The following is a 22,657-nucleotide window of genomic DNA, read 5'->3' as shown; positions in this document are numbered from 1 at the left end:
TCTGCAAAAAAATACTGGGATTTTGATGGGGATTGCCTTAAACCTATAGATCAAGCTGGATCCTGGCATAGCCTCTGTCCTTGGAGCGCACTTGGGTCAGGCTCCTCTGAGTCTTCTTTCTAATGGGACCCCATTCCTACCAACTCAGTTTCACGAAAATCCTGTATTCTCGGTGTTATGGACCAAATGTCTCCTGTCCCCCTAAATTCATATGTTGAAGCCACACTCCCAGTTTGATGGTGTTAATAAGGTGGGGCCTTTGGGAGGACTTCAGGGTTAGGTGAGGTCTCGGGGGTGGGGCCCGCGTTAGGATTCCTGCCCTTGTGGGAGCTAGATCTGGCTTCTTCTCTCCACCAGTGAGAACACAAGGAGAAAACAGCTTGTAGCTTCTCACTGGAATTCACCCACCTGGCTCCCCTCCCTTTTCGGGAGCTTGGTTTGCTTTACTGTTGTGGCTCAATACACTTTGCCGCCCACCTCTCCTCACCATCTACCTCTTCCCTCTTCCAAGCAGCGTGACCAAGAACCGTCACGAAAGGGGAGAAATCCTGTAACAGAGGCAGCGCCCTCAGTTCATGCTTTGCTCAGAGTTCTTGTCGTGAGTGGGTGCTGAATTTTGCCAGACGCTCTGTGTCCGTTCATGGAATCCTATGATCTTTCTGCTTCAGCGTATTCCTTGGTGGATTACACACATTGATTCGTGGGTGTTGAACTAGCCTTGCACGCCTGTGACAAATCCTACCTAGTAATAGAATCTAGTTCTTTCTGTACATTGTCTGACTGCTAACATTTGGTTCAAGATTTTTATATCTAGGGGCTCCGGGGTGGCTCAGTCAGTGAAGCGTCTGCTTCAGCCCAGGTCATGATCGCAGGGTCCTGAGATCAAGTCCCACATCGAGCTCCCTGCCCTGTAGGGAGTCTGCTCCTGCCTCTGCTGCTTCCCCTGCTTATGCTCTCTCTCTCTCAAACAAATAAATAGATAAATCTTAAAAAAAAAAACAAAAAAACACTTGAGACTTTATCTGGCTTTCTGAAAATTATTTTATTCATTAATTAAATGGACAAATATAAAACTACATTATCATGCTAATTATGTATAAATAGTAGCAAAATTTATAAAATAAGAAAATTCAGTCTGATTATTTTAAATTTTCTGTTAAGACTACTAAGCTAAACGTTAAAATTACACAGTTTTACCTAAACGATACAAAATAATAAATGTATAATATTATGAATTTCAATTTATGCAAAAAATATTAGCAAAAGTTTTAAACTGGCAAATGCTACCTTGCTTTTACATTAAATGCTTACAGTCTTAAGGCATAATAAATTAATCTTTTTCTTAGTATAAACTGTCACAATATTCTGGAGTTAAATTATTTTGAAACAGAAAAAATTATTTCTACAAAGATTACAGGACCCAATAATGGAAAAGACTTTGCATTTCTTTAAGAGTCTAAATAGTTGATTTCAATCAAAATGTCACCGATGGAGACTAACACAGGAACTGGTGACGTCGGATGACGGGCTGGGAGGAAGTGGCTGGTTCCAAGACCCTGGGACATCCCAGGCCAGCAAGACGCCCAGCGACCCTGTGCCTCACATCCCAGAGAAGCACAGGAAGCAACACCAACACTCAGACTCAGACCAGCTCTGCAACAGTGATGTCAAATCGGCTCGATAAGAAATTATTTCATAAGAATCTATCTTCGTAAAATATAGCAGGAGCCTCCTAAATACAGTTGTCATGTAGTCAGATGCTACTCAGCCGTCGGAAAGCGATCCTAGGTGCGTATCAGGTGGGGTTCAGTTGAGCTCTGCTGGCGTGGAGGCCGGTGGAGACGTGCTTGCCCCTGTAATGCAATGGGAAGAGATGACTACTGGAGAGAGATACAAAGATGACATTTTTTACGAATTAAGATTTTTAACCCATTAATTTTAAGTAACGGAAAGAACATATTTCTGTTCTTATATTCGAGGACCAGTCCTGAAGTCTCTATGAAAATGTAACTCGGGGGGACGCCTGGGTGGCTCAGCGGGTGAAGTGTCTGCCTCGGCTCAGGTCATGATCTCAGGGTCCCGGGATGGAGTCCTGCCTCGGGCTCCCTGCTTCTCCCTCTTCCTCTGCTCCTCCCCCTGCTTGTGCTTCTCTTTGTCAAATGAATAAATAAAATCTTAAAAAAAAAAAAAAAAAAAAAGAAAGAAAAGAAAAGAAAATGCAACCTCACAGAGATCATGACTTTAGCTATTTGTGGGAATTAACAGGAGAGTGAAACGTTTCTGATCCTCCTCTAGCTGCGAGCCCCTCACTTCTGTAGGACTTTACACGGCCTCTGGATTCCTTGGGGTGAGATCCGGGGTGAGACAGGAAATCTCAGGGAACAGAGCCTCAGTGAACGCGGGCTGTGGGGCATACTTCACCTTGAACGTCCCCGGCACCCTCGCCCTCGGGCACCTCCAGGTCGGGGTCAGACTCTGCACCCTGGCGCCCGTCGGGCTCTTGCAGGGACGGAGCCGGCAGGGTCGCCCCGGGGGCCTGCGGGGTCCTCTTGTCTGCGTCCACTCGCTGCTGCAGCCACTCGTCCTTATACCCATTGCTGATAAGTTTGGAAAAGTTTGTGGGTGAACTGGCTTTTTGACTAGGCCTCAAAAAGAGAGAAATTCATGTCAAACTTCAGTGCAAAGGTCAATTAACGGTAGTTCCGACCACATCTCAGCGAGTGAGCCGGTAATAGCCAGGATGCGTTCTTGTTCCTCAAAACATAACAGAGATATTCCTCTCTCTCTCTTTCTCTTTCAATCTCGATGTCCCTCTTCCCAATTTTTAAAGTTGATTTAATTAATTAATTTACTGAAGCCATCTGTATGCTCAACGTGGGGCTTGAACTCAGGACCCCAACAAGCTGCACTCCCAGCGGCGGCCCCCCTTCCCCTGGGAGCCCCAGGTAACGTACTCGCAGCCATCCCTGCACATGGTGGGAGCTTGCTCCGTTGTTTTCAAAACCTTTCCCGTGAGCGTGAGCGCACTAGAGGATACCGTGGCATTTCTTGGGGAAAACACCCGCTTCCCTGGGAGGTGGTGGGTTGCCCGGACGCTACCATCTCTTTACCAGATGGTCCTTTTTCTCGACTAGCTCTTCCTCCACATTAAAGGTGAGCTGTCCTGGGGGTGCCTGGCTGGCTCCATCACGCTCCACGGAGCGTGCGACTAGTGACCTCGGGGTCGTGAGTTTGAGCCCCTGGGTGTGCAGATGACGTCAATAAATAAACTTTAAAGAGAAGATTATCTGCTGCTTCTCTGCACTGCTTTGCCTTTGTCTGTTGCTCACTCGGGGGCCACTCGTTGGCAGGCGCAGAGTGCTCAGGGTGCAGGGACCCTGACGTGGAGGGGGCACCCAGGCCTGGGAGCAGGACCGTGGCACAGGTGGCACGCCTGAGTTGCTGTGTTGTGAAGGGTCGCCTGCTGGCTCCCCTGCTCCCCCAGTGGCAGCGTGGGAACCCCACCTGCTGCCCCATTCGCTGTGCTCACTGACCCGTTGCTCCCCACTGCCCCAGACCAGGGCCTGTTTGAGGAATTCATGGGACAGTTAGTGACACAACTTCTGGCACTCACTGGGGTTCTGAGACAGTGAAGAGAAGCTAAGGTCTAGGGCTTCACTCCCCGAGTGCCAGAGCCCCGAATGTAGAGCCCTAGCGACAAAAGCGGCTGCGGACACACGGTCCAAGCCCTGGTGACAGGACACATCCGGATGGGGCCATGCACACATGTGGGGCGGTGGCCCTGAATTTAAAAGGTAAGGACGGGGTCCCCGGCGGGGGCCTTAGGCAGGACACAGGCTCACGGGACGGAGCAGCCTGTTGGAGACGTTCCGTACCCACACAGCACAGGCGTGGAAGGGGAGCAGCTGTGCTCCACGGGGGCACGACCCCCACGCTGGCGGGCAAGGCTGGGCCACAGGGCTGTGACAGCAACGAGCTGTCACCAAAACGTGTTCCCAGGAAGAGAGCATCATGAGGCCGTCAGCCCAGAGCCGTGTTGCCATTCCTGGGACTCTGTCCTCGGGACGCTGGATGCAGAGGCCCACACCCAAACCTGACCCAGGTGGCGTGGGCACGGCCCAGGTGACTTACATGGGAGGGAAGGAGACTCTGCTTCCTTCGGGGTCTTTGGGGCCGAGCGGGGTCCCCACTTTGCTTGGGTACTTGGAGTTAATGGCTGGTAGCCTCACCTGTTGCAAGAAGCACACAGAACCCTGTTTGGGGGACAGGCATCCCGACGCTGGCAGAGGACATTCCCCGACCGTGGAACCAAACAAACGGGGCGGGAACACTTGGGCAGGCTCATCGTTCCCCCGGCCCAAACCACAGGAAGACGCACTGAGCAAGAGTCCCAGCTGCCCCCGGGGTCCCAGGGCAGCGGCTCTGCCCGGTTGCGCAGAGGCTGGGAGGCTTGGGGCCCACGGAACAGCTCTGTTCCTTCACGGCTGTGCAGCTGACACATTCGGCAAAACCCGGAGAACAGTGCTTGGTAAAAAAAAAAAAAAAAAAAAAGTGCATTTCCTGCGTGTGCGTTACACCCTAACAAAGTAGGTCGGGGGGGATGCTACAGGAAAACGAAAGAAAACCCACAAAAAGCAAAAAAAAAAAAAAAAAAAAAAAAAAGGCTAGCACATGGGGAGGCACCCAGGCATTTCTAGGGAGGAAAGGAGGCCCTTCGGGAAGGGGTTACGCTCCAGCCCAGCACCCCGCGGGTGAGCGGCCGTCCTCGGTAATACGGGCTTGGGTCTGGCACGAGGGGGAGCACGGCAGGGACAGCCAGGCCCTCCCCACGGGGCGCCCCCCAACCCTGGCTGGCACCCCGCACCCTATTCCTGGAGCTCAACCAGCTACCCTGCTGGTGTCTGTCACCACAACCGGCTTGCTCCCTGCCTCCTTGCTTCGCACACTCATCGGGCCCCACACGGTGGGGGTGAAACCCCACTGGACCCGCGGCTCGGACAGCATGTAGTGTCTCCAAGGTCCCCTAGATGCACACGGTGGCGGAGGTTAACACCCAGGACCCCTTCATCGCTCCATGTTTGGGCACTTAGCGTATCACCAAGACTCTGGACCTGATCCTAAAAACAGTGTGTTTCATGGATCATGCAGAGGACCCGAACCCAGAACCTGAGCCAGAGGAAAACCGGGCAGCCCATGGGAGACGACCAACACTCTATGTGGTGTTGAACTGCATGAGTCCGCAGACAAACTGCCAGGGTTTCTCCTCAAACCAGGACACAGAGAAGCCAAGCCTGGGAGTCGGGCGCAGAGGTTCCGGGCACCCACTGGCACCCAGGCTGGGAAAACCACTGTTTGCCTCACAAGGCCTCCGAGCTGGAGCCCCAGGGGGCAGTGCTCAGCCCAGGACAGCGGGGAAGGCCTCTGAATCGAGATAGCCAACCACAAGGCCACCAACTGCAGAGGGCCCCCGAGCTCCTAATTTCTCTTTTAAAATACAAATCCCCAGGGCTCCTGGTGGCTCAGTGGGTCAAGCATCCGCCTTTGGCTCAGGTCATGACCTCAGGGTCCTGGGATCAAGTCCTGCATCGGGCTCCCTGCTCAGCAGAGAGCCTGCTTCTCCCTCTGCCCCTCCTCACACCCCTGCTTGTGCTTCCTTGCTCACTTTATCTGAAATAAATAAATAAAATCTTAAAAATAAAATAAAATAAAAAATAAAATAAAATAAAATAAAAATTAAATTAAATTCCAATCCCCAAACAAGCCTCTCACCCTGGAGCCAGCTGCTCTTGGTGGTCAAATACCCCCAGGAGCTTTGTACTGGAGAAAAGTATCACTTCTCTCCCCTTATGATCAATAAGGAGTCTTCCAGGGAGATCTTCAGTTAGACATGACAGGTTTAGGGAATGGATAATGAGTAAATACAGGATGTCCTTCCTACACATGCCGGAGGCTGCCCTAGACAAGCATTAAGCAGCTAAAACTCACTTTCTACAAGGTCATCTTACCTGGTGGAGTCAATACGTATAAAAAGGAAAAAAACGGAGTATTATCATGGCCTCTTGCCCTTTAGTCGATTCAAATTTAAAATACAGAACTGGGGGCAGCCCGGGGGGCTCAGCGGTTGAGCATCTGCCTTTGGCTCAGGGCGTGACCCCGGGTCCCGGGATCGAGTCCCACGTCAGGCTCCCTGCATGGAGCCTGCTTCTCCCTCTGCCTGTGTCTCTGCCTCTCTGTGTCTCTCATGAATAAATAAAATCTTTAAAAAATACATACATACACGCATACAGAACTGGGCGCCTGGGTAGCTCAGTGGGTTGAGCGACCGCCGCTGGGTTTCAGCTCAGGCCCTGATCCCAGGGAGGTGCGATGCAGCCCGTGTCGGGCTCCCTGCCCCTCCCTCCCACACGTGGGCTCTCTCTAAAATGAACACGTCTTTTTAAAAAATAAAATACAGAGCCGTGTCGCGGTTCTGCTCTCCGTTTGGCGGCCACAGCGACAGCTGACAGCCGTGTGGAGCCGCAAGCCCCGCAGGGCAGGCGGCCACTCACCTTTCTCTTCTCCTTCTCGCGTTCCTCTGCCTCCCTTTGCCAAACTGTTTTCACGTCAAAGTCGAAGGGCCCTCTTCTGGACTCATAGCTACCGTTGGCCGGCTCGGGGTGAAACTCTTCGTAAACCATGTAATCGGGCATGGAAATGTTGGGGATCCTGCAGAGACGGGGCACAGCGCCCACCTGAGGCCACTCCCTCCCCCTCCTCCCCACTCCCTCCCCTGCCCCTGCCTCCCCTCCCTCCTCCGTCCCCCCTCCCTCCTCTTTTCCCTTCCCTCCTTCACATTTATCATTTCACAGGATCATTTAATAGCACTACCGTTTTTTTCTGTTTTCTGTTTGAAGGTCGTTTTTAAAAAGATTTTATTTATTTAATTTTAGGGAAAGAGAGAGATGGGGGAGCGTGTGAGTAGGGGAAGGGGCAGAGGGAGAGAGAGAGAATCCCAAGCAGATTCTGCCCTGGGCTCGTCCCATGACCCTGAGATCAGGACCTGAGCCGAAATCAAGAGTCGCCACTCAGTGGACTAAGCCACCAGGCGCCCCCACCGGTCATGTTTAATGTAGTATGTAAACTTCCAGCCTGGTTTCCTGTCTCCACTGGAAAGCACTCAGGCCTGGAGCAGGGGCAGGGGGCGGGGATGTGCACCCGCTGCATTCTCCTAGTCACCATCGCCCTCACTGCCCAAGGGCTAAGGGCTGGGGCTTCACCCTGGCAGCAGTGAGGGGCACGGAGGGGGCAGGGCCTGGGCAAGGTGCGGGCCCGCAGCTGGGGGAGGGGAGGGAGGCCCTCGGGGTGCAGTGCTCAGAGCAGGGAGTACAAAGAGCCAGAAGGGGCTCCCGCTGCCCCTGACCCAGAGGGAGGACAGAGGCAGGTGGGAGGCCCCCCAAGGAAGCCAGGGGCGAGGCCAGGGAGCAGAGGTCAGAGGCTGGGAATGCAGGCTAGGGACCCCTGAGGAGAAGCCACCGCAGGGACAGCAGCTGGACCCCCCTATATTTCGGGCTCTGTACGGGCTGGGAAAGGCCCCAGAGACCGAAGGGGCAGGAACTCTCCACGGAAGGCCAGTTTCCACCGCAGCTCCCAGCTCCCGACTTTTCACTGGAGGAAACTGTCTCCTGTACCAACCCCCACTTCACACACTCTGAGCACCAGGAGGCCTGGACCGTTGACAGGGACCCATGGGGTGGGAGGGGCAGCAGTGCTCTCTGCTCCCCCATGGGGCCCAGCGGGTGGGCAGTGTGAGGCGGAGGCAGGGAGGGGCCGGGCCTCCTGATCTTCCCACAACACCCTGCAGCAGCGGCCTCCTGGGCTGCACAGGGCTGCGCAGATGCTCAGAGGCACCCCTGGCCTCGTGTCCAGGTAGGGGACAGGCTCTGGGACGGACAGGCAGTGCGGTAAGCTGGCCCCCGGGGGCCTGGGGTCTCTGGAAGCTCCTCCTGGGACATGCAGGCCCTCTCCTCTCTGCTTTGCTCAAATCAGAGCTCCGCTGTGTTGGCCGAGTGTGAGTTTTAGATTCCGGGGGGACGGGAACCTCAAGGACAAAACGGCACATGACCCCAGACACAGGCTTCAGGGACATGGGGTGACAGCTCACACACATCTGGGCTCCTGCCCCAGGCTCCACTGTGAAGCCTCCTGGGAGGGGTCTGGAGGCTAGGGCGTGCATGCCCAAGCATGGGAATTTCTAGGCCTTGCAGACGTTCTGGGGGACGTGGCGTCCCACAGGAACTTGGGAGTGCCTGCATTTCTGGCTTCACAGGGCACCTGCATCCAGCTGCTGGTTATAGGGGCACAGGGGACACAGCTTGAAGCCGAGGCCCCGAGGCAGCCCCAGAGGTCTGGCACTGGCCCCGGCTGGGATCCTGTTGGCCGCGCCCCCTGAGCAGCCCCCCTGAGCCGCTCCCAGGGCTGTACCACCCCTCTCCGTGTCCCTCGGGATACTCACTGTCTCTGCTCGGCCGTGGGCGGCTTGCTGTGGTGCACGTACCAGTCTGGCAGGGAGTAGGCCACCGGGGAGCCCTTCTTGGCCCCAGACACGAAGTATTTCAGCAGATCTCAAAGCCAAAGAGACACGGCGTGAGCGTGCAGCGCAAGAGCAGGCAGGTGACCACACAGCGGGGACTGTGACTTCTCCCGGGGTCAGCCCAGTCCCGGGGTCCCCAGAGCTTGCCCTGCTACGGAGCTGGCACCCACGTGTGCTGACGTCCACCATTCAGGGGACAAAACTCCTCGGGTCCCCGGGGGGGTGCCTGCTGGCTGCGCTCTCAGCTACCCTCCTCATGTCCGACTGCTCGCTGCCACTGTTCTCACACAGCGGGGAGTGGGCGAGGGGACGTGGTCATCAGGGCCTCCGCTTGGAGCCACCGAGGGGGACAGAGCACAGGCTCCTTCGTGTCTGAGACCCACCAGCTCAGGAGCCACCTGCCCGCTCCGAGGCTTCCGGCCCTCCCGCCACAGCCTCCTCCAAGCCGGGGGCCGGCCCTGCCTGCTAACAGGCCAGCAGATCCCACGTCTCAGGATCAGTAGATGTTTAACACTTTGTTTTGCGTTTGATTTTGAAACATTTCAGACCCAGAGAAAAGTTGCAAGAACGGCCGGGATCCCCCAGCTCCCCCCGTGCTCACATCTGCTTGCTTTCTTCCTCCCTTCTCCCTGCCTCCTTGGGCATTGTCACTGTCACTGCTGTTTTGGAGCAGTTTGGCGACCTCTCGCAGACCTGTGGCCCCTCTGCCCCCATGAACTTGGACGGAAGGTTCCGGAAGGCGGGTGCTACACAGTCACGGTGCCTGGATGGCATCAGCACTGATGTCCCGATGCCATCCTCTTATCTAGCGTGAGATCCCTTAGCGGGAGGCCGGGGGACAGGGAGAGGCCGGAGGAACGTGGAGGCCCTGTCCTGGGCATGACACGGAGCGGGCGGGGTGGGGTGGCCTGGCTCCTGGACACCCAGGCCCAGTGTCTCAGGGGGACCCGTGACGGACACTGATGGCGGCCAGGACAAGGGGAGGACAGGCGGTGGCTCTCGCGTCCCTCAGCACTAGGGCCACCGTCCCAGGGGGACCCCTGCCTCAGTGGCCGTCCCTAAGACGTCCTCGCTTAAACTGTGGGCCACGGCGGATGCTCCTCAGCCTCGTCTGAATCTCGTCTGTGGCCTATGTCGCCACCACAGGACAGCCCTGACGAGGGCCACGCAGGACCCCGCTGGTCACCCCGAGGGGCCAGGGAGCTGCAGGCACAACCCCCCGGGGGGCGGACGGTGGCCCGAGCCCCTCGGCAACCCACCGCGGGCTGGGAGCGGGTGACCCTGCGACGGTGCAATATCCCAGGCTGTGCCGTGACCCTGGATGTCCACTGGCCTGGGGCGGGACGTCCGCGTCACAGGCAGCTCCTCGCAGAGGCAGCGAGGGGCCCTGGGGTGGCGGCGCTGCTTACCGGGCCGGCCGCCTTGCTTGGCCAGCTTCACGTACTCCGAGTCTGTGTCTTTCACCCAGTACCTCCGCGGCCCAGGCACGTGCCCGTGGGGAGGCTCCCTCAGGCCACTGAGGCCTGGGATCTGGGAGGCCGGCGGCGCGTCCACGGGCTTCTCCGACCGCTTCGCGGGAAGGTGGTAATACCAGTCTACAGAGAGGAGAGCGAGGAGCGCTCAGGTGGGCCTGCGCCCCTGCCCACGACGAGCCACGCCAGGCCGGGGTTGCGCCCACGGGACACGGGCACGGGAGAAAGCGCCCCTTTGGAACACCTGCAGCGGCAGCAAGCCAGCGGCCTCCCGCAGGAGGGGCAGCTCCCCGAGCACCGGCCGCACCTCTGCCCCCGGGGGCACGGCCCCCTCCAGGAGTCCAAATCCCCTGTGTGTGGCCCATGTTCCCCCCCGCGGGCCCGGGAGCAGCCTGCGTTTCCGCTACATCGGGGAGCACACGTGCCTGCACAATCCCGGGTCACGCACAGCGCAGCAGGCCAGGCGGGGTGTGTGGCAGGACCGGCCCAGACCTGCTGCCCCGGCACGCTAAGGACACCGAGACACAACGTCTGCCCTGAAGCAGCGGCCTGGGTGTGCACGGCGGCATCTGGCAGCAGCGGGACGAGGCCCCCAGCCCTCTGCCCCTGCGGCCGTGCTTGAGGCCATGGAGGGACCCCCTGAGCCAGAGGTCACAGGTGCACGGACACAGGAGGTGCCCAGGACCACGGAGCCGCACCCCTGCAGTCGCCGGTGGGCCCACGGAGCTGGGGCATGAGGGGTGCAGATGGGGCGGGGGGGCAGGGCATCACCTCTGTGGGCGGCCCTGAGTGGGAGGTGCCACCAGGGAGGGGGAAGGCCACCTGCTGCCCACCCTTCCTCCCCCTCCCTGCTCTGAGCCCCACGGACAGAGGCGCCCCGGGCAATGAGGGGACCACGGTGCTGGCAGAGCAGACACCCAGGACAGCCCCGCAGACCGCTCTGTGACCACCGGGCTCCGTGGGGAATGAGAGGTGGATACAGAACCCCAGGGACCCGCACTACCCAGTGTCTACTTATGGTCCCCAGAGGGAAGAGATGGGGACACTCGGGCTTCTGTGAAGACATTTTTAGGTGAGATCAACATTTACATCAGTGGACTTTGAGTAAAACAGACCACCGTCCATCACGTGGGTGGGCCGCATCTAATCAGTTGAAGACCTTAAGAGAAAAAGACTGAAGTCCCCCCACCCCGGCCCAGGGAGGAGGGAACGCTGCCTCCAATGCCTCCAATAGCCTTTGGGCTCTCGAGGCAACATCAGCTCCTCCCTGGGTCTCCGGCCCTGCGGGCTTTGGACTTACCCAACTCCACAACTGTGTGAGCCACTTCCTTAAAATAAACCTCTCCACAGACAGATGTTAATAGACAGGTGATAGACAGATAGCTGACGGTGATAGAGAGAGAGACGCGCTGTTGGTTCTGCTGCCCTGGAGACTTTAATACCGCAGGTGATGGGAAACTGTGCTGAATAGATTATGTCAACCTGGGTGGCTCGGTTGGGTGAGCGTTGGGCTCTTGGTTTTGGCTCAGGTCATGATCTCAGGGTCGTGGGATCAGGCTCTGTACTCAGCTTGGAGTCTGCTTACGATTCTCTCTCTGCCCCCCCCCCCCCCCCCCGTGCGCTCGCTCACTCTCAAAAAAATAAGAATTTAAACAAAACTACTGTACATAACACACAAGGATCCCATGAACAACTGTCCTCCAAAGGGAAAAGCTTACACATCCAATTTCTACTTCTAACGCTTGGTTCACTGCATAAAAATGAATCATATTCAACATAAGAAAATATTTGAAGCTCTAAAGGACAGCAATGAGCTAAATAGAGATTTGTAGTTTTGAGAATGAAAAATAAGTATTAGGAAAGGTTTAAGAATGGAGCAGAAGTTCACAGGAGGAAGAGCTCGGGCAGCTTCCTACTCGGATCACATTCAACTCAAATATTCTCTCTTAGAGGGAGGACGTGCACTTCTTGCTTTATTTTTCCTCTCAGTGTTTTGCTTACTAATTAATCCACGGAGGACAGTATATCTTCCAGTTCTCATTACGGGAAGCCTCAGGCAGGCACTGAACTCCACTCCAGGCACTGATAGCTGCGTGCAAAGGCGCTCGTGCGCACACACGCACACACACGCAGGCCGAAAGGAACCAGAACGGTCCTGTAGCCTCAGCACCTAGAATTATTAGGACTCGCACGGCAATTATTACCAGCACTACGACGACCAGTCTCCTTCTGCTTGTTTGGCTCCATCGGCAGCACTGGGCCTCACGTGGATTTCTCTCTCTTTTTAAACATCTATTTACTTAATTGTCAGAGCTTGAGCGGGTGGGGTGGGGGGGCGTGCAGCAGACTCCCCAGGGAGCGTGGACGCAGATGCAGGATTCCATCTCACAGCCCGAGATCACGACCCCAGCAGAAACCCGCGGCCAGGCCGGTGCTGGCGGGACTGAGCCACCGGGGCGCTTGTCTTCTGTTTCCAGGTGTGGCCTCCAAGCGTCCTCACCCGCAGGAGAGGAGCTCCCTTTGCTACCCATGAGGCAAGAGGTTAGGGGGGCAGGCAGCGACCCCAGGGGCTCACGAGGGCTGATGGCCATGCTCCTGCCTTCAGAGTCTGGGCCGAGGAGCCCCCACAGGACGTTTCCTCCGAAAACTGTCTGGGCTTCAATGTGCACGTCTATGAACCGCGGATACTGATGCCACCTCGGGCTGTTCTGAGGGTAAACGCTAGTGTATAAAAGTGCCGGGGCCTTGCAGTGTCCGCTTGGGCCGTGTACACAGGGAGGCCACCCTCCAAGGCGTGCAGCAGTCACAAAAGGCTGAGAGCCTGTGGTGAGGAGGGGAAGCGGCCAGCTCCCCGCCCTGCCCCACCCGGGTCCCAGCAGAGCCACCACGTCACCAGAGGTGGCCACATCTAGCTGGATCCCAAGCTCATCTGGGAACCAAAGGCCAGGCTTCCTTACACTCAGAGCAGACGTGAGCCCCGTGGGGGCCCGCCAGCTTCCCGCACAGCCGCGGAGACCCCTGTGCGTCCAGAGGGGAGGGGAGAAGGCCCAGGGCCGCAGGGGCCTCCAGCTGTGTTCCCTGTCCAGCCACTAGAACCCCCAGGCGTGGCTGAGCTGGTGCGGGGACAAGAGCGCCGCGGGGTGCAGCTGGAAGAGGCCGGGCCTGCACCCAGGGGAGCGCCTGAGGCTCACCTAGGGTCTGACTACCAGGACGCAGGACGGCTTCCCATGCGGCCTCCAACAGGAGTCAGCAGTAGGAAGCCTGCTTTCCTTTGTAGAAAATAGAGTAGATGGGCTGGGCTGTGTTTGGTTTTTCTTTTTCTTCCTTTTCTCTTCCTGTTTCCCTTTAAGTGGCTCTGACCCTGGGGTACAGGAGCTGCTTTCTTTGCCCCCCCACCCCACCCCAGGCCTGCAGAGTCAGGGTGCACAGCCCCATTCCCAGGTCACTCACCGCAGGGAGCGTAGCGGCTCGCAGCGGCGCCCTGCAGCTCTTTGCTTGTGTTCCTCATGCTGGGGTCGCGCTGGGCCCGGTGAGGCCTCTTCCACGGCTCTCAGTCCACCTCCACCTGGCAGGCACGCGAGCGAGCGTCTCATGGTCGGGGACAGGCGTGCATGAGCACGTGGGTATGCAGCAGGGGCCTATGCATGCTGGTATACAGCAGGAGCACAGCCATGCCCTGTACACACCACCCAGGCAGGCGGGTGCACAGCAGGGGACAGAGGTAGGTCATCCTGGGTATACGGTAGGGACCTACACACATTCGTGTAACAGGGTGCGTCCACGCAGGCACAGGACCGGGCGCACACACTCCGGGGTACAGCGGGGACGTCCACGCAGGCACACGCACTCCGGGTACAGCAGGGCGCGTCCACGCAGGCACACGGCCGGGGCGAACACACTCTGGGGTACAGCGGGCGCGTCCACGCAGGCACACGGACTCCGGGGTACAGCAGGGCGCGTCCACGCAGGCACACGGCCGGGCACACGCACTCCGGGTACAGCGGGCGCGTCCACGCAGGCACACGCACTCCGGGGTACAGCAGGGCGCGTCCACGCAGGCACACGGCCGGGCACACGCACTCCGGGTACAGCGGGCGCGTCCACGCAGGCACACGGCCGGGGCAGCGGGGAATCCGGCGGCGGGAGTCTCGGGCAGGGCCGTCCAGGTCCGGGGCGCGCCGGCCCCGCCCACTCACCTGCAGCCGGGGTCTCGGGGTTGGGGCCGCGGCGCCCAGGCGGCTCTCCCAGCGGCGGGCCCCGGGCGCCCGGCCCACCCCGCACTCCCAGGGGGGCGGAAGCGCAGCGCCCCGCGTCGTCCTGGCAACGGCCGGGCGGCCAATGGGTGGACGCGGCGGGAGCGCCCGCAGCCAATCGGAGAGGCCTGCGGGAGCCGGCCGGCCAATCAGGGCGAGGGGCGGGCGGGGCTGGGGGCGGCGCCCTGCTCCCGAGGGGCCCCACCCGGGGAGTTGCCGCGGAGGACAACCAGCGGCGGGCGGGCTCGCCAAGCTCCGTGGATCTACGGCGGTTTTTAAAAAGGGCGAATGGGAGCTGCTGGCTCAGCTGGGGGAACAGGGGATTCTGGATGTTGGGCGGTGACTTCGAGCCCCACCCTGGGCGCCGAGATTGCGAAAAACAAAACACTTTAAAACTAAACTTTAGGGCAGCCCGGGCGGCTCAGCGGTTAGCGCCGCCTTCGGCCCAGGGCGTGACCCCGGGTCCCGGGATTGAGTCCCGCGTCGGGCTCCCTGCATGGGGCCTGCCTGTCCCCCTGCCTGTGTCTCTGCCCCTCTGTCTCATGAATACATAAAATCTTTAAGAAAAAATAAATAAGTAAAAAGAGGAGGAATAAATGCTCGGTAGAGCAGCAAAGGGCCTGTTTGCCAACTGTGTGTCAATAGTGACGTGATCATGTAAACGTCCTTCCTCTTACCCTCTGTTTTCAGGAGGTTTTTTAAAAAAACACTTTTTTAAAGCCTTCTGCCGTGTTTCTGCGGAAAAGTGTTCAGATTTCTGCGGGCCCCCTGCCCCCAGTGCGGACCTGCGGCCTCTGGGTTGGGGACCTGCACAGGTGCAGGCGGAGGGTGCGGAGCCAGGTGGCCAGAACCGGGCTGCAGTGACCGAGCGGCCCTGACTGCGGTTCACCCGGCTCTGGGCCGGGATCCTGCAGACTCCTCGGGGCTGCCCTGGCACGTGTGGGCCCCACTGTGTAGAGGCGCTTGGGTGGCCATCAAGAATGACGGGCCTCCTTTTGCATAGGTCACAGCCTCATCTGCCTAGGGGATTGCGGATCAGGAGAAGGTTGGTTCTGGGAGTAGCTGATCATAATACACCTGAGACGAATTCAGCACTGTGAGATCACTCACACCAGAATTAATTTTTTGTTTTAATTTAAAATAATGAGGGGCCCTGGGTGGCTGTGTGATGGAGCGTCGCCTTCCACTCCAGGCCTAATCTAGGGGTCGTGCTCCCCGCAGGGAGCCTGCTTCTCCCTCTGTTTATGTCTCTGCGTCTTTCTGTGAAATAAATTAATAAGTACATACATACACAAATTCTTTTAAAAACATTTAAAATAACAAATAGAATAGTTGATCCTACTAAACTGCAGTGGGCCTAGCAACTATCTTTCTCTGTTTCAGAAGTGGGTTAATAGAAGAGAGAAGAATTCACAGAAGTTGACAGTGTTCCCTAGGAATGGATATCATAATTCAAAAACTGAATTTCTCTTGCTCATCATTCCCTTAGGAGAAAGTTTCCACTTCCGAAGAGCGCTTGAAAGCACAGTGTTTGCAGACATCAGATCAAATGAGAGTTTAGGTAGGGCACAGGACAGGTGAAAACACGACACAGGATAATCTGCTTAGAATGAGCATATCTCATTTCCTCTGCTTCATCACAGGTGGGCTTTCTGTGCCATAACAGCTCTGAGGGTTTAGAAGGATTCAGATGTCCTCACATATAAGCCCACTTATGCACATTTTATGTGATTTTATTTGTAGATGTTTACATAAAATGTCTATCATACATATATCATTTTTTAAGACTTTTTATTTATTCATTTGAGAGAGACAGAGAGGGAGCAGGTGTGTGAGCAGGGGGAGGGGCAGACGGAGAGGAAGGAGCAGAGTCCTGGCTGAGCAGGGAGCTCAGGATCATGACTTGACCCGAAGGCAGGCGCTTGACCAGCTGAGCCACCCAGGTGCTCCTCCTACGTATATCTCATATGCCCATCTCTATGTGCATATCTATATTTATCACATGTATCTTATTATATCATATGTAAGGTTTTATATATTATAAATCATGCGTATAGACCTCTTATTCTAGATATATTATATCTTAATAGGTAGCTCCTGCTCTGGCGTATTTTGAGAAAAGGAAAAAAAAAATGCATTTAGGTACAAATTCTGCTTTCTCAAAGCCCTTGAACTTGTCCTGCCTGCCTAGTCTCTCTGGGTTTACTCCTGTTGTTGGCTGAAGCTGATCTAGTTCAACTCCCAGGACACATGTTCATCTCTGCTTTTGTCTATCCTTGTTATGTATCCAGCCCCGAGCAGCTAAAAGGGCTGGTACGATTCCCTTCCCTAGACATCCTCCCCAGGACTCCATCCGCCCCCTCTCTGTCAGGTGGCTTACTCTTTACACTGGGCCTTCACCAACAGGAGACATTTCTAAACTGAGTGGTTTTTTAAAAAAGTAATAATAATTTAAAATGAGGGGTGAGTACTGTAGTTGGTTAAGTGTCCAACTCTTAGTTTTGGCTCAGGGCACGATCTTAGGGTCCTGAGATTGAGTTGCACGTCAGGCTCTGCGCCCAGCTTGGAATCTGCTTGGGATTCTCTCTCTCTTCTCCCTTTGCCTCTCCCAGCCTAAGATAAATAAATAAATATTTAAAAAATGTTAATCAAAAATAATTTAAAGACAAACTCTTCCTTTGTGATGCAGATTTCAGCATCTCAGTATTACATCACGGTTTGGGTTTTTAGCCTAGTTGGGAAAACAAGACCATCCTCTTCTGTGGGCACAGAGGGAGGCAGGATTTTTTTGTGTCCCTATCATCACCTTCTACCACACCCTGTATTGGGTGTTGAAGTGATAATAGTCTTTTCTTTTTTCTTTGGTAGAAAATTTTCACATTTTAAAATGGATTTAAGCAAGCTACCTTGCTTGAGATGTAACAGGAAAAATTTTGGAAAAATTAACAGAGTGAACACAAAATATACTTAAGTGACAGAAGAGTTTAGATTGGTTTAAATTGGGGATCCCTGGGTGGCTCAGCAGTTGCGCTTCTGCCTTTGGCCCAGGCTGTGATCCTGGAGTCCTGGGATCGAGTACCCACGTCGGGCTCCCTGCAGGGATCCTGCTTCTCCCTCTGCCTGTGTCTCTGCCTCTCTCTCTGTGTGTGTGTCTCTCATGAATTAAAAAAAAAAAAAAAAAAAAACTTAAAAAAAAAGATAGGTTTAAATTAAATCCCTGCGATACAACAATTTATATACAAGGCCAAAGTCATTGTATTGTTTGGAAGGAATACAAAGTCAATAACTTGTATTTGAGAAATAAAATATATGATTTATTATTTTATCATTATATACTCTATCAGAAACCAGTATTTAGAGCAGAGTTGTAAGATTTTTGTTTGATATCCCAAAATGAGAGGATTTTTTAAAAGATTTTATGTATTTATTTGAGAGAGCGTATAAGCAGGGCCAAAGGGCGAGGGAGAAGCAGACTCCCCAGCTGAGCAGGGAGGCTGACATGGGGCTCAGTCCCAGGACCCTGGGATCATGACCTGAGCCCTGAAGGCAGACGCCTAACTGAGGGTCACCCAGGTGTCCCAAGATGAATTTTTTTTTTAAATATTAATGCAGTATTCTACCGCCTTTCCTCATTCCGGGGGGTAGAATGGGCCCCGTTCATTTTGGGAAACACATCAGTTTGCCTGCTTTGCATGCAAGCATTTCACGGGATCTGCCTGCTAAGTAGTTTCCAGTTGGGAAGGGTCATAACTGAGGATGATGAGGGTAACGTCATCCATGAGGGTGACAATGAAGACAGCTGTAGACAGAACGTGTGTGTCCCCCCCAACCCCCACCCCAATCCATAAGGTTGAAATCCAGTCCCCAATGTGATGGTATTTGGAGGTGGGGCCTGTGGGAGGTGATCAGGTCATGAATGGGATTCATGCCCTCATAGAAGAGGCCCCACGGAGGTCCTCGCCCCTTACCCCACGTGAGGACACAGCAAGAAGGCTCTCCGTGAAGCAGGAGCGCCCCTCACCAGACCCCGAATCTGCCCGCACCGGGATCTCAGACTTCCAACGCCCAGATCTTCGATGAGTTTCTATTGCCCAGAAGCCCAGGTCATCTGCACCCTCATTATAGCGGAACCTGGTACCAGAAGTGGGGCGCTGCTGTAACAAATCCACCAAAATGTGGCCGCGGTGTTGGGCGGGGGTGCCACGGAGAGGCCGGGACGGCTCTGAGGAAGGCCTAGGCAAGCCTGCATTGCCCCGCACAGCAACCCAGGCTGGCCCGGGACAGCTGAGAGCGGAGAGGGCTCCAGGGTGAGCCTGTCCTGCTGTCCTGCTTGGGCGAGGCCAGAGGGCTCGAGCACAGGGTGGTGCACAGGGCATGCCCTGCAGCTTGGCTCCCCGGACTGCTGGCGGGCAGAGGCAGGATGGACTCAGGCTGCACCTGGCACCTGCAGTACCGGCCCATGCGTCCTGCCTCCCCAACCCCCAAGGCCTCGCACGCGCCTACTTTCCTGTAGCCCACAGGCTAGTCCTGCGGTCCTCTTCCCAGGGCGCCCTTCTCTTCCCGGTGTCTCTGCCTGAATGCCGTGGGCCCCGCGGGTGGGCACCTGCCCCCGTGGACGGTCCACGTTCCTCCCTGGGATCCCTTCCAGCCGTGTCCCAGGCACGGACCCCCACGGTTTCACCTAGGGCTGCCCTGCTCCCCAGCGTTTGGTACAGATGACCCATCTCTCCCTCCTGGCTCAGTTAGGGACAGCTGGTAATGGGGACCCTCCAGGCAGGGTCCACGGCGGGGGGAAGTGTCTTGGGGCGCAGCAGAGCAAGGCAGGGAAGGGGAATCGCGAGTATAGATGGCATCAGCCGCAATTTCTAACTGTGCCAATTAGAAAGGAAACCCAATTGCGGGTAGGTCCTTGTCACAATATTGCTATTTAAAATATGTTCTCATAAAGATGGCATTTCGGGGGTGCTTGGGTGGCTCAGTGGGTGAAGGGTCTGCCTTCGACTCAGGTTATATCTCAGGATCCTGGGATCGAGCCCCATGTCGGTCTCCCTGCTCAGAGGGGAATCTGCTTCTCCCTCTTGTTCTGCTGCTCCCTTTCTCATGCTCATTCTCTCTCTCCCTCCCTCTCAAATGAATAAATAAAATCTTAAAAAAAAAAAAAAAGATGGCATTTAGGGTTGTGCTCTTCAGTACCTCTTGATTCCAAACTTCTAACAACAAGAGATAAAACACTAATAGAAAAAATTTACAACCTGGGAGCCATGGCACACCAATAATGATAAAGATACAGGAAATGGAGTAAAAAGAGGGACTTTCCTGCCCAAGATACTCCTGCCATCCAAACCTGGGACACCGAGGAAACAGGCCTGGACAAGATGGTGATGTACCAGGAAATGAATTATTGGATTTTATCATTAGTCCTGTAGTTTGAAAGGGTTTTAAAAATAAGTACACACCAGGGGTACCTGGGTGGCTCAGTAGGGTGAGTGTCTGACTCTTGATTTCTGTTCAGGTTGCAATCTCAGGGTCCTGGTATCGAGCCTGCGTCAGGCTCTATGCTCAGTGGGGGTCTGTTTGTCCCTCTCCTCCTACCCCCCTTTCTGTCTCTCTCTCTGTCACATAAATAAATAAATAAATAAATAAATAAATAAATAAATAAATATTTTAAAAAACTATTTAAAAAATAAGTGCACAACCCTTAAAGAAATAAAGAAATGATATTGACTTAAAAAAATAAATTTTCAAGCAAAAGAAGAAAGAAATGAAACAAAAACAGGTAGACCAAAAAAGCAGATCCCAGGAGAACAAGGATGTTAGTTGTGAAAAGGCTCAAACTCACCTACCAGAAGGCAAAAGCAAAGAATCCTGAGATACAATCCTAATACAATATCTATTTGATTGGCAGCTGCAGAATAACCTAAGCTCACAGGTGTTTATTGCATGCTGTCATCAGTATCAAAACCCTCAACAGGGGCACCCGGGGGGCTCAGTCGGGGGAGCCTCCAACTCTTGATTTCAGCTCAGGTCATGGTCTCAGGGTTGTGGGATGGAGCCCTGCGTTGGGCTCCGTGCTCAGTGTGGAGTCCACTTGGGATTCTCTCTCCCTGTGCCCCTGCCCCTCCCCACTATCGCTCTAGATAGATAGATGATAGATGATAGATAGAATCTTTTAAAAATGCTCATCAGTATGAGGCAGGTTGAACAGATAATGTCACATGGAAAATAGCATGCAGCCATGAAAGCCTGGGGAAGGTCACCTCCAGGTGAGTTGGGAGGACTTCCAAGATAGATATTTTAAGAGAAAAAAAAGCAAGATGCAAAATACAGTTTACAGTCAGGTACCAATCCCACAATGTGAAGAGATGAGTGTATTTATAGATACATACACAGATAAATATTTGCTCATAACCACATTTTACATAACTATGTCACTATCTGTGCATACGGCATCCCAGAGAGAAAACAAGTAAGTGGTGCCAATGCTGGGAGGGAGGACAGCCTGAGCTGGGATCAGAGTGTGGCACGGCGGCAGCGCTTCCCTGTGCTTCATTCTGTCCTCCTTGAGTTTGGGACAATGATGTAGAATAGGAGACACATTGGGATTTCTTGGGATAGATCTGGACTTCATGGGGTCAAAGAGTAAATCAGTGAATTATAAAGTAGCACTTATGAGTTCACCCTGAAACGAGCACAGATAAAGAAGGAAAAATACTCACAAAAACACCAACTAGAATGGGGCAGTGGACCTACAGGGAGAGTAAATCCCGAAGAACTCACAACGTCCATAGGTGGGCATCACAAGAACCCAAAGGCCGTGGCAATGAAGCAGCATTTGAAGAACTGATGGGGGGAAAATATTCCAGAAATAAAGAGATGCATGAGCGCCCAAAGAGCAAGGGATACAGTAGCCGATTCTAACAGAAGAAACAACGAGAACTGATATCACACGTGGTGTACTGAAGTGAAACCAAAGAACACCAAAGAAAGAGAGAAAATGTTAAAAAACTGTAAGAGGAAAAAGACCAAACTCTCTCTCTCATTCTCACACACACACACACACACACACACACACTCACGCACATCACATACGTGTGTTTGCATACACAGACACACAGACACGAGCCCGTACACGCACACAGTGCACACAGACATGCACACACAGGGGATCCCTGGGTGGCTCGGGTCGTGATCCCGGGCTCCCCGCAGGGAGCCTGCTTCTCCCTCTGCCTGTGTCTCTGCCTCTTTCTCTGTGTCTCTCATAAATAATAAATAAATAAATAAATAAATAAATAAATAAATAAATAAATAACATCTTTTAAAAAAGACATGCATGCATAGAGACATGCACACAGAAAGTGTGCACACACCCATGCACACAGACTTACACCCGCACACCTGGGCACACACACACAGAGGAATGGAGAGGAAGAGCGAGGCAGCCACCTGCTCCACGCCCCCGTGGGTCACGCTCCAAAGCTGCCATCGGGGACTGTACACCCGATCAACTCGCTCCTAGGTGTAGGCCTGGTGAACAGTGTGCACGAGACATGCACAGAACGGGCACTGGCCATTATTTGCGTTGCTGAAACACTAAAGGCCGCCTCCGTGTGCGTCCATCCAAGAGCTGGTAAATGACCATGACGTGTCTATGATAAAATATCATCAAATAGGGCACAGCAGTGAAAGTGAGTGCGGTGGCGTTAACTCGTCCCGGGACAGTGGAAGAAAACAGGTTGGGCAGCCCGGGGGTGGGGGTGGGGGGGCTCAGAGGTTTAGCACCGCCTTCAGCTCAGGGTGTGACCCCGGGGTCCCGGGATCGAGTCCTGCGTCGGGCTCCCCACAGGGAGCATGCTTCTTCCCCTGCCTGGGTCTCTGCCTCTCTCTCTGAGTCTCTCAGGAATAAATAAATAAAATCTTTAAAAAGAAAAGAAAAGAAAAGAAAAGAAAAGAAAAGAAAAGAAAAGAAAAGAAAAGAAAAGAAAAGAAAAGAAAAGAAAAGAAAAGAAAACTGAGGAAGGTCATTTAAGTGGAAGGCATGTAGCCAATATTGTGTTATTTATGGACATCTGTTATGTGATGAATTATTTAAAAACACGCGGGAATTTCGGGTATCAATTTCCAGATCGCAGCCCCCACGGGAAGGAAAGGACAGGAGAGAGATGGGGAGCGATAGTTTGGGGTCTCCGTTGTATCCATGGCATTCCCTTGTGCAGGGAACACAGCCGACCGCTGGTTTGTGGCAGCAGAGAGGGGTACCGGGGGACCTCGGCAGGACGCAGGCCAGTCAGCGGGTGTCACCAGGGAGCGCGGACAGTGCTGTGTGGGTGGAGAGGTGCCTGACAAGGCCTGGGCCATTGTGATGT

The 22,657-nt window shown here is 54.5% G+C and overlaps 1 protein-coding gene across 3 annotated transcripts; it reads right to left on the bottom strand.

Moving 5' to 3' along the window:
• Positions 1–1,005: 1,005 nt before the first annotated feature.
• Positions 1,006–14,339, bottom strand: C18H7orf57 (chromosome 18 C7orf57 homolog). Of its 3 annotated transcripts, none has more exons than XM_038562545.1 (8): positions 14,238–14,339; positions 13,492–13,606; positions 9,979–10,164; positions 8,492–8,600; positions 6,549–6,705; positions 4,132–4,229; positions 2,422–2,645; positions 1,006–1,853 (listed from the first exon to the last, which is right to left on the bottom strand). In XM_038562545.1, the coding sequence occupies exons 2-8, from the start codon at positions 13,547–13,549 to the stop codon at positions 1,807–1,809; spliced, it is 879 nt and encodes a 292-aa protein (XP_038418473.1). In that variant the 5' UTR covers positions 13,550–13,606; positions 14,238–14,339; the 3' UTR covers positions 1,006–1,806. The 3 variants fall into 3 exon arrangements, with proteins under 3 accessions (XP_038418473.1, XP_038418474.1, XP_038418475.1); XM_038562546.1 differs by having other exon boundaries at positions 2,422–2,639; XM_038562547.1 differs by having other exon boundaries at positions 2,422–2,597.
• Between the last annotated feature and the right edge of the window lie 8,318 nt (positions 14,340–22,657).

Source organism: Canis lupus, chromosome 18 (genome assembly GCF_011100685.1).
Source record: "Canis lupus familiaris isolate Mischka breed German Shepherd chromosome 18, alternate assembly UU_Cfam_GSD_1.0, whole genome shotgun sequence".
Classification (NCBI taxonomy): domain Eukaryota; kingdom Metazoa; phylum Chordata; class Mammalia; order Carnivora; family Canidae; genus Canis; species Canis lupus.
Note: the sequence above shows the minus strand (reverse complement) of the source record. Positions and strands in the feature narration are given on the sequence as shown.